Here is a 12,292-nt window from a genome sequence, read left to right as displayed (position 1 = left end):
CCTTCGGCTCAGGTCATGATCCTGGAGTCTCAGGATCGAGTCTCTCATCGGGCTCCCTGCTCAGCAGGGAATCTGCTTCTCCCTCTGACCCTACCCCTCTTGTGCTCTCTCTCTCTCTCAAATAAATAAATAAAGTCTTAAAAAAAAAAAAAATCTGTGAATCTAACCATTGCTTTGTTATATATCTTTTCTGTCTGCTTTTTCGATCTTTTCTTTGAATGTGATATTAGGATTTAACATTTGTCATATCTCTACAGTCTTTTTTATCCTATATTTAGCCCATTTTTATTTACATTTCTTCCCTGGACTTGTGTGCATTTTACAACTCCTGTAGACCCGAGTTTGACATCTGAAGGGCCACTCACTGCTATACGAACAAGGGAGCGAGAAGGAGATCGTGAAAACTAGCATCTGTGTTACTTGCTTGTTTCTTCACTCCTTATTTAAATTCAAATGAGGGTCAGGACTCACTGAAATGCTCATCCATGGATAAGACCAGGAGAATTATTAAAATTTGGCTTATTCCAGTAACTCTGTATTTTGTGTAGTTAACATTTTATTTAATATCATAACCTCCCTGTGGCTTTGTCATATTCTGTTCTCATCTTCTTGCTTATATGCCTCCCAGGAATTAGCAAAGTAACTTCTGTCATCATATTCATAATTGTTTTGGCTCAGAACTGATTTTGTTTGTCCAAATTGCATGAAGTTACTTTTATTTATGGATTATCTGTAGCACAACATTATTTCTCAAACATGGCTACTCAGTTACTTAGCACTTTTAGAAGGGATAATGATAGAAGTTGTAAGAATGATAATTTCTCTCTTCTCTCTGTCTCTTTTTTTTTAATTTCAAGTTTTAATTTAAATTCTAGTTAGTTAACATATAGTGTAATATTGGTTTCAGGAGTAGAATGCAGTGGTTCATCACTTACATACAACACCCAGTGCTCATCACAACAAGTGCCCTCTTTAATACTCTAAAAGTCTCTTATAGTTTGTTTTCCTCTCTTTCTCTCCCCCGCCAACACTGCCCCCATAATCTCTCTTCTCAAATATAATTTTGATTATTTCCTACAACATTTTGAGTATATAGGAGCTCTTTTTTTTATTTTGAACTACTTTAGTTTGGCAAAAAATTCTGCCTCAAAGGCATTCTCTAGAGCTCAATGTGAAGTTTAACATTAAATGAAGCTTAACTACAGTTTTACATAGACTGCAAATTGCTTTATCTAGAGAGTGGGCATGTCTGGAAGATCAGTAAGTTTTTCTTTGAGTTTACTTTTTTGTTCAGGTTTCTTTATTTCTAAAATTAATGCCATCTTTTCTTCTGTAAGTAAAATCTTAGAAGCTGTAGACATTTAAATGGATGTTTTGGTAACAATGACTTTATGACAGGAGGTGCTTCTTTGTTACTGTTTCTGTGATATCTGTGCTGTTTTCTTCTAGGAAGACAGAATTATTGATTTTATAGGATGTGAAATTTTTGAATGACAGTGTTCACATTTCAAAGAAAATTATACTTAATCTTAGTTTTGGGAAGTTTATAGTATTTTGAATGTATTTGATCTATAAAGATTATAAAAATAAAGTCAATCTTTGGTTGTAGCTGAACGGAATCAGTTTTTTGATTTTTAATAGATTACAATATCAGTTACAGAGTATTTTAATATATCATAATATGCATTTTAGTAATCATCTTGTGATGTATTTTAATTATTAAATATAGTCCCACCCCATATGATACATGTATTGAAACTTCTTTTGTAACCATTTCTTAATCATGTGTTTCTGAAAAGGTATCTAAATGATAAAATAATTCTTAACTCTTTGAAAGCACAGTTTTAAATTAGGAAATGCTACCAATCTCCAATCTTAGTTTTATTATTATTATTTATTATTTTTATTTGTATTTTTTTATTATTTGTATTTTTAGGGTAATGTACATCCCAATATAACTCTTAATTGAAGATAATTTATGAGAATATAAGAGATTCTTTATTTTAATAGTGGTGTTGTTATAATTGTTTCATTTTTAGTTTTTTTTTGTTGGAGTATAATTGACATACAATATTTTGTTAGTTTCAGTTATACAACATAATGACTTGATATTTGTATATACTGCAAAATAATCACCATAGTAAGTCTGGTTAACACATCATCATACATTAGAAATTAGAAATTTTTTTTTTAATTTTTTATTGTTATGTTAATCCCCATACATTACATCATTAGTTTTAGATGTAGTGTTCCATGATTCATTGTTTGTGCATAACACCCAGTGCTCCATGCAGAACGTGCCCTCCTCAATACCCATCCCTAGGCTAACCCATCCTCCCACCCCCCTCCCCTCTAGAACCCTCAGTTTGTTTTTCAGAGTCCATCGTCTCTCATGGTTCGTCTACCCCTCCGATTTCTTATGATGAGGACTTTTAAGATTTACTCTGTTAGCAACTTTCAAATATATAATACAGTATTATTAGTTACAGTCATCATGCTGTATATTACATCTTCATGACTTACTTATTTTATAACTGTAAGTTTGTAACTCTTTACAGCCTTCACCCATTTTGCCCACCCCTATCCCCTGCTCTGGCAATATAAGTCTGTTTTCTGTATCTATGTGCTTGGTATTTGTGGCTGGTTTTTTTTTTTTTCTTCCAGAGTCCACATATAAGTATGATCTTATGGTATTTGGTTTTCTCTGTCTGATTTATTTCACTTGGCGTAATGCCCTGACAGTCCATACATGTCACAAATGGCAAGATTTCATTCTTTTTTGTGGATGAATAACCTTCTATTTTATACACACACACACACACACACGTGTGTGCATTATCCATTCATCCATCAATGGACACTTAGGCTGTTTCCATGTCTTGGCTATTGTAAATAATGCTGCACTGAGAATGGGGTATAGATATCTTTTTGAGTTAGTGTTTTTGTTTCCTTCAGATAAATACCCAGAAGTGGAATTGCTGGATCATATAGTACTGTTTTTAATTTTCTGAGGAACTTCTGTACTGTTTTTCATAGTGACTGTACCAATTTACAATCCCCACCAACAGTGCATGAGCCTCCCTTTTCTCCATATCCTTGTCAACACTCGTTTATTTCTTGTCTTTATAATTCTAGCCATTTCTGACAGTTCTAAGGTGGTATTTCATTGTGATTTCCATTTCCCTGATGATTAGTGATTTTGAACATCTTTTAATGTGTTGGTTGACCATCTGTATGTCTTCTTTGGAAGAATGTCTATTCAGGTCCTCTGCCTTTTTTTAACCAACTGAGCCACCCAGGTGCTGTCTCTGCCTTTTTTAAAAAATCAGGTTATTTTTTGAGTTGTGTGAGTTCTTTATGTATTTTGAATATTAACCCCTTATTGAATATATGATTTGCAAATATCTTCTTTCATTCAGTAGGCTTAGTAGTGGTGGTGTTATAATTGTTTCATTTTTAGGTTTTTTTTTTGGAGTATAATTGACATACAACATTTTGTTAGTTCCTTTTTGTTTTATTGGTGGTTTTCTTCCCTGTGCAGAATTTTTTTATTTTGATATAGTCCCAATTGTTTATTTTTGCTTTTGTTGCTTTTACTTTTGGTGTTAGATTCAGAAAATCAGATCTTGAAGACCAATGTCAAGGAGCTTATCTCCTGTGTTTTCACATTGAGTTCATTTTTGTATATTATGTAAGATATGGTCATTTCATTCTTTTTCATGTGGCTGTCCAGTTTCCCCAGCACTGTTTATTGAAGAGACTGTCCTTTTCCCATTGTATATTCTTGCCTCCTCTGTCACAAATCAATTGACTGTATTCTTGAGTTTTTTTTTGGGCTCTCTATTCTATCCCACCAATCTGTGTGTCTGTTTTGTGCCAATACCATACTGTTTTGATTACCGTAGCTTTGTAATATAGTTTGAAATCAGGTAATATGATGCCTCTAGCTTTGTTCTCTCTCAAGATTGCTTTAGCTATTTGGAATCTTTTGTTGCATACAAATTTTTGGATTGTTTGTTTTATTTCTGTGTAAAAGCCATTGGAATTTTGATAGGGATTACATTGAATCTATAGATTGCTTTGGGTAGTATGGACATTTTTAACAATATTAATCCTTCCAATCTATGAGCATGGGATATCTTTGCATTTATTTCTATCTTCTTCAGTTTCTTTCATCAGTGCCTTATAATTTTCCATGTACAGGTTTTTCACCTCCTTACTTAAATTTATTCCTAGGTATTTTATTCTTTTAGGTGCAATTGTAAATGGGATTGTATTTTTTTTTTTAAGATTTTATTTATTTATTTGACAGAGAGAAAGGCAGGGAGAGAGGGAACACAAGCAGGGGGAGCAGCAGAGGGAGAAGCAGGCTTCCCGTGGAGCAGGGAGCCCGATGCGGGGCTCGACCCCAGGACCCTGAGATCATGACCTGAGCTGAAGGCAGATGCCTAATGACTGAGCCACCCAGGCGCCACCTGGGATTGTATTCTTAATTTCTCTTGTTAGTTCATTATTAGTGCATAGAAACAAACCTGATTTCTGTATATTGATTTTGTATCCTGCAACTTTACTGAACTAGTTTATTCTAACAATTTTTTGATGGAGTCTTTAGGGTTTTTTATATATAATATGTCCTGTGTCAATAGACACAGTTTTATTTCTTCCTTTCCAATTTGGATGCCTCTTCATTTTCTTGCCAGATTGCTCTGGCTAGGACTTTCAATACTATGTTGAATAAGGGGAGAATGGGCATCTTTGTCTTGTTTCTGATCTAACAGGACAATCTGTCAGCTTTTCACTGTTGACTATGATATTAGCTGTGGGCTTATCATATATGGCCTTTATTATGTTGAAGTATATTCCCTCTATACCCGCTTTGTTGGAGAGTTTTTATCATAAATGGATGTTGAATTTTGTCAAGTGTTTTCTGCATCTATTGAGATGATCATATTGAGATGATCATAGGATTTTTATCCTTCATTTTGTTAATGTATCACATTGATTTGTGAGTGTTGAACCATCCTGGCATCTCTGGAATAAATCTCACCTGATTGTGGTATATGATTCTTTAATGCATTGTTGAATTTGGTTTGCTAATAGTTTGTTGAGGATTTTTGCATTTACATTCATTAGGGTTATTGGCTTATAATTTTCTTTTCTTGTGATGTCCTGGTCTGGTTTTGATTTCAGGGTAATGCTAGCCTTGTGTGTTTGAAAGTGTTCCCTCCTCCTCTATTTTTTGGAGGACTTTGAGAAGTTTTATTATTCTTTTTTGAATGTTTGGTAAAATTTATCAGTGAAGCTGTCTGACTTTTGTTTCTTGGGACGTTTTTGATTATTGATTCACTCTCCTTACTAGTAATCAATCTGTTCATATTTTCTGTCTCTTCATGGTTCAGATTTGGTAGGCTGTATGTTTCTAAGAATCTATCCTTTTCTTTTAGGTTTCCTAGTTTGTTGGTGTATAATTGTTCATAGTAGTCAATTATGATCCTTTGCATTTCCATGGTATTAGTTTCTAATATCTATGAGACTTTTTTTGGTGGGTGGAAAGGCTAACAGATCTGTTCTTTAACTTAGCAGCAGAAAATTCAGATAATAGGGTTTTTTATTTGTACTTTAGTATTTTTTGGTCACTAACATCCTAAAATGGAATTCTTTATGTTCTTTTTATTTTCAGTAGTCGTGTTTACCTAGTTTTTGTGGAGGTGTTTCCATGGTATAAATAATTGAAAGTGAAAAGTTATATCTTATAGGGCAGAAAATGTTAATTCTGATTAAACAATATCCTCAACATTGATTTATATTTTTCCTCTTTAAAGAACTGCACAGTGAATCCAAAGGAAAGTATCCTGAAAAGAGTGAAGGATGTTGGATACATCTTTAAAGAGAAATTTGCTAAGGCTGTAGGACAGGGATGTATGGAAATTGGATCACAGGTAACGAGTTTATTTTGATTAGTGTCACTATATGGTAAATAACCTCAAATGAAATATCTTTCCAAATTTTAAAGGTATTATGATAGTATTGGTCCTATATTAGTAGATTCTGTATCTCAGCTGCCTGTGTATGCTGCTGTTTATGAAAAACTTTATAAGAAAATGCCCCTTACACCATTACAGAAACCAAAAGTAAACATGTATAGAAAGTTTTAGAAAAAATGTAGACATTTAAAAAATATAAGTACAATAAAATTAAAATCTTTGATGCTATTAAATTTTTTGTATATATTCTTTGGCTTCTGTATATATGAATATTCATGAATGCATATACTTAGATAAATGGGATCATATACATGCTATTTATTGGTGATATTATTGAGTGATATTAATTTTGCTATTACTATTATTATTTCAGAAAATCTAAAACCTATACATTGGGTAAAAGTATGGGCTCTGAATCAGAACCCTGGGTTTATATTTGGTTCTATCATTTATGAGCTGTCATTTAACTTCTCTGAGATTCAAGTTTCTATATTTGTTCTGCTTTGTTGTGTGGAATTAGTGAGATAACATATAAAAATATGTTTGAAAACTGTTATCTACTATATACATTTATTTCAGTGTAGTGAGGTTATATTTTGGTGCTAACCATGTTTTAAATAATAGTATTTAGAAGTCTTTTTGGTTGTATATGAAATTTATGCTTATAATTTGAATGAAGGAATATGGTTTGTGTGTGCCTATCTAAAATTTGGTTATTCTTTGAACTAATGGGAATTATTTATTTGGTTAAAACTTTTTGCTGATAAGATCAGTTGGGTTCAATTTTTGCCTTTGCCAGTTTTATGGACAGACTATTCTCTATTCTGGAGAGTTATCTTGAAAATATTTCCTAGGCTGCAAGAAGTATTACGTTAGTATGTAAAATGGTTAGTAAGTACCAGGTGTATAACATATCCTCTGTGTGTGTGTGTGTGTGTCTTGAATGTTGTAGACTGGAGTGGAATGAAGGAAAAGGAAAACCAAGTACTGGACCTTCCCTCTTGATAATTTATTGGGAATATTAACCATCATTTTATATGGAAGTCTTGAGTTTTAGACAAGCTAGCTTTTGTGATCTCTTGGTATTCATATTCCTAAAAATTATCAGAAATATGTTTTTAAGAGAAACCTCCTTAAAAATTAATAATTGTGATTTTCTAAAGTAGTGGAATCTAATTTTTTTTTCTTTGTAGCGATACAAACTTGGAGTCCGATTGTATTACCGAGTAATGGAATCCATGCTTAAATCAGTAAGTTAAAAAGAACATAATAGGAAAAAAAATTCAATGCTGACACAAAAAAGGCATCAGCTAAACATTTTTTTATCTGTTTTAGGAAGAAGAACGATTATCCATTCAAAATTTTAGGTAAATTCTTTAGTTTTAGTAAAACAATTCCTTCTTTTTTATAAAAGTAAATGTTTCAAAATCATTCTTTTCTTTTCCTTTAGCAAACTCCTGAATGACAACATCTTTCATATGTCTTTATTGGCATGCGCTCTTGAGGTTGTAATGGCTACATATAGCAGTAAGTTAAATTTTAGTAAATAAACATTTTAGTTCAATTTAAAGTTAAAAAAAACTTATCTAAGGTGTGATGTGTTTTTTTGGGGGGGTGGAGTTAAGGAGACAGTATGCATAATATAGGTCAATATATACTGAAGAATGTAAGTAGTCACCATAAATCATTTAAATGGGTTATTATCTGAACCATTTCAGGTCATCATGGAAATAGTACTTCACTAGGCTCTTATTCTTGGCTATCCTGAGTCTAGGAAATGAACCTATTGAAATCCCTTCCAAGACAGGAGATTGTAAATTACTAAAGGAGTGCTAACAAGTAGCATTTACCTATATGGAAACACTGCTATAGATTCTGTGGTCATGAAACCAAAGGTTAGAGCTAGAGTCTACCAGATAAACAGAACAGAGGCCACTCATGGTATTTTCTTTTAAATATAATTTTAGACATATAGTATTGTTTTGCAAATAATGTTAACAAATATAAGAAGTTTTGTTTGCAAAAACAAAGAAAATTTACCTAAGGATACAAATACACAATAAAAGAGAAACATGTATGGAAAACTATGAATCCTCATTAATAACCAAAAAATGCACATTTAAAAGAGTAACCATTTTCTAACCAAATTAGCAAAATCTTAAAGAGTCCTTCCCTCCCCACATCCAGGATCAATGAGACTGTGAAAATGGATATGCTAATGCATTGCTGCTTAGATATTAAACCCGTTCCTGATACAAGTTTAGAGTATTTAACCTTTGAAAATTTGATATAAGCATGAGCCCTCTATTTAGGAAAAACATATGTGCACATACACTCAGAATTTAGAAGCCTATTTCCTACGAGTCTATGGAAAAATTTCTGCTCTAGGGATGCCTGACTGGCTCAGTCAGTAGAGCACACAACTTTCCATCTCATGGTCGTGAATTCAAGTCCCATGTTGGGCATGGAGACAAATACTTAAAATAAATTTAAAAAACAAAATTAAAAAAAAAATCTGCTTTAAATAAAAATTTTTGTTTAGCTTTTCTGCTGTTTTAAAATTTTTGTTTGATAAAACCTTCCAAACTGAAAATACGTAATTCAAGGCTTAACATTTCATACCTAAGTTACATTTTTTCTTTCATTTTTAGGAAGTACATCTCAGAATCTTGATACTGGAACAGATTTGTCCTTCCCATGGATTCTGAATGTACTTAATTTAAAAGCCTTTGATTTTTACAAAGTGATTGAAAGTTTTATCAAAGCAGAAGCGAACTTGACCAGAGAAATGATAAAACATTTAGAACGATGTGAACATCGAATCATGGAATCACTTGCATGGCTCTCTGTAAGTAACTAGCTAAAATAATTAAAGATATTAATATGCAAATGGATAACAGTTATCTGTTAGTGAGAGGTATTTGTTAAAATTTACCTCAAGAGCACATATGCAATTTAATGAATAATGCAATTTCAGTGTATAGCCCAAGAGTTAAGTGGAATATTAAAATGGAGTTTTCTTTTACTTGGGCTCCCCAGACCATCTGATACAATGATTTATTTAGGAATAGCTTTAATGAAAACATGGCACTTTAAAACAAAGCAGAATTCCTTAAAGTATTTGAGCAGTATATTTAAAATAGAGGTGTCATGTTTGAAAATTTAAATGCTGTTAAATTCCAACAAAATGGTAAAAATTGGGATTATGCTATTTAGGTGATTTAACAAAGTACAGTTTTCTGGTTCAATTTATTTGTATTTCTTTTTGTTCTATCATTAAAGATAGTCCAAAAATCTGCACTATAGTTCAGTTATTGTCCATAGCATTATAGGAGTACAAATCATATTCTCTAGGTATTCTATTTATAGCATATAAGCTATTGATAAGGCTTTTGTTTCATAAAGATGGCATTTTCTATGTAGTAATAGTAAAATACTTATTTGAAGTTCTTCTGTGTTATGCTTTTTAAATCTGCATAGTTGGGTAATTGTGACTCATCAGATTTGTAGATTAATATAGAGTTGGTTTCTTTTGAAACTGTGTTGCATGCTAAGCATATCACTTTTTCATTTATGACAGTATATAGAAATGGCAATGAAAACATTAAGACTTTACACTAGAATTCTAATCTGTACATGTAACCCTTAGTTTTAATTTTTTAATGTTTTAAAAACTTAATGGCTAAGAGATAACTTATTTCTTAGTTATTGCAGTGCTTGCAGTGCTGTGTGAACAGAGTAGACAGAACAGGAGAGAAGTAGGGGAAGTTGACAGGAAGCGGTGGCATTGCTGTAATTGAATTTAATGTGACTCCATTATACAGGAGCTTCTACTTTATAAGAAAAGACGTGTTTAGAAATCTAGGAGATTTCTGGGGGATTAAATGAGAATGACAAAAATGAATCAGTAGATAAATAAATATAATAAGAAGTACTGTTCAGAGGCTCATGTGCCCTCTCCTTCTAGACATTGAAATCAAGACATTACTGTATCAAATGAAAGTGACTCTTTTTATTTCTTTTAGAGAATTATTTTTTTCCCCATCAGTACACGTCTACAGCATGGCTTGCATTGGGGTAGACATTGTAAAGATACAGAAAAGATGTGGGCTGTAAAAATTGTGGAGGAAATAGAAATTTACTGTTTATGAGTTGCTTGTGCTCAAGCCTGTTTAGTTCAATTACTGGTGTTCTAGGATTCTAAACAATATCCCTTTATTTTTGAGAATTTTTGGAGAAAAAGTGACATGTCCAAAGTCAGGAGAAATTTTAATTTATTTATTTTATTTTATTTTTTTTAAAGATTTTATTTATTTATTTGAGAGAGAAAGAATGAGAGAGAGCAAGCACATGAGAGGGGGGAGGGTCAGAGGGCGAAGCAGACTCCCTGCCGAGCAGGGAGCCCGATGCGGGACTCGATCCAGGGACTCCAGGATCATGACCTGAGCCGAAGGCAGTCGCTTAACCAACTGAGCCACCCAGGTGCCCGAAATTTTAATTTATTAATAGGATGTGGAAGTCATAAGCCTCTACTATCTCTAGAGGATAAAATTATAGATGATTTTTATTGTCATATATCTTTGATGTTTGAACTTTTAAAAACTTTTTTTACTTTTAAAATTTTTACTTTTTTAATCATTAAGGGAATAGGTTAAGTGTGAAGATAAGTCATACCACACAAATAAAATACTGTGAATTTTTCCTAAGAGAATAATTGACATTTTAGAGAAGGTACATACCATAGATATATTTGAGCTTTCACAAACCTTTTTTTTTTAACTGAAGTATAACATATATACAGAAAAGTATATATTACCAGTTTATAGTTTGATGAATTTTTCATAAATTGAACACACTCCTGTTACCAGCACCCAGATCAAGAATCAGAGCAAACTTTAATAGTCTTTTGATTCTGTATCACAATAAGAATTTTTCATTAAACTGTAGATTCAAACAGTATTGTTTATCTAGGGAAATATCAAGTGAGGTACTACTTACTTTTTCTTCCCAATAATTTAATAAAAGAAAGAACATCATTGTGTTTTTAATGGTTGCATGGGGAAGGGTTCCGGCATCTTTGCTTCACAATCTTGAGAAATAATAAATCAAGAATAGAGTAACTTGAAGGAAAAAGCACACCTTTCTCTGTTTTGGTCCCAGAGAGATTAACAGGCAATATATAAGTATAAAATGCTAAATAAACAATCTATTGAAAAACCTGGTGAAATCTTGTTCCCTGGAAATTTAAGGGAATTAGAGTGATTCAGAACAAAGCATACCTAAGGGTTAGATTAAATGACTTCCAGATGTTCATGCCTTTTAAATCTGTTAAGCAGTTTATAATGCCAGCAGATAATGAAGTGAGATTTGGATCTTACTTTTAATATATTCAAAATTCATTAGATTTTTCTCAAAAAAAAAAAAAGCTTAATAAACCAAGATACACTAGGTACTTTATTTTCTAAATGGTCTCTCTTCCCGGGAATATTGTGGACTCTTCCTATTGATCTCCCTGCATCTCTAACTACCTTAAGACTATTTCTCTGGCAGCAACCAGAGAAATCTTTTTTAAAATGCAAGTATCATCATGCTAACTCAAAAACCTGTGAGGGACCTATGCATCTGGTGATGGTGGAGGAAGACCCAACCATATGACTCCCCTCAAAAAAGACAGTTATAAAACCTCTACATGATTTGGAAAGCAACTGCCTGAAATCTCTGGACAGGAAGAGTAGACAGACTCTTCAGGAGAGAAGAGAAGCTCAGAGCCTGGGAAGGAAGCTTTTAGCCCAGGGCTAAGTGGGGAAGTGAAATAGGACAAGGAGGGGGGGTGCAAGTGAGAAGAAAACTGCAGGCTTTCTGGCCGGGGCCAACGAAGAAAACAGAAGCTGGGGAAACCTTGGCTACTGAAGAGAGTGGACAAATCCTGTCTACCCACTTCTCTGTGTGAAAACTGAATTATTGCAGTGTAATGGATTAACAGCTTAATGAAAGATCTGAACTGAGACAGGAGCTGCTGCCCAAATAAAAAGTTTACAGATCCAAGTCAGTGAAAATAATTACATGCTTTTGCCTATTTGAGAAAAAAAATAACGGAATCCAGAAATCTTTACAACTTAACATTTATGATGTCCAGGATACAATTCTAAAATTACCCAGCATATTAAGAGGGTCAACAAGGAAGCCACTGGTGATGGTAGCAAGGACTGTTATATAGAAGTAGTGGAGGCAGGAATAGATTGCTGTGGGATTTTGATGAGATGTGAATGAGGGATAAAGTGGAGACAGTGATTGTGGATAGCTTTTTA

At 32.9% G+C, this 12,292-nt stretch overlaps 1 protein-coding gene across 2 annotated transcripts in view; it reads left to right on the top strand.

Moving 5' to 3' along the window:
• The window catches only part of RB1 (RB transcriptional corepressor 1), a 151,575-nt gene that overhangs the window by 60,464 nt on the left and 78,819 nt on the right, over window positions 1–12,292 (top strand). For both annotated transcript variants that reach the window (XM_081815431.1, XM_081815432.1), the window contains 5 exons: window positions 5,823–5,939; window positions 7,178–7,234; window positions 7,320–7,351; window positions 7,435–7,511; window positions 8,636–8,832. In XM_081815431.1, the coding sequence (XP_081671557.1) occupies window positions 5,823–5,939; window positions 7,178–7,234; window positions 7,320–7,351; window positions 7,435–7,511; window positions 8,636–8,832 (480 nt within the window). The remainder of the gene's footprint in view (window positions 1–5,822; window positions 5,940–7,177; window positions 7,235–7,319; window positions 7,352–7,434; window positions 7,512–8,635; window positions 8,833–12,292) is intronic.

The sequence above is a fragment of the Leptonychotes weddellii genome, chromosome 3 (genome assembly GCF_054177405.1).
Source record: "Leptonychotes weddellii isolate Sample4059 chromosome 3, ASM5417740v2, whole genome shotgun sequence".
Classification (NCBI taxonomy): domain Eukaryota; kingdom Metazoa; phylum Chordata; class Mammalia; order Carnivora; family Phocidae; genus Leptonychotes; species Leptonychotes weddellii.
This window is presented reverse-complemented; position numbering and strand designations above follow the sequence as displayed.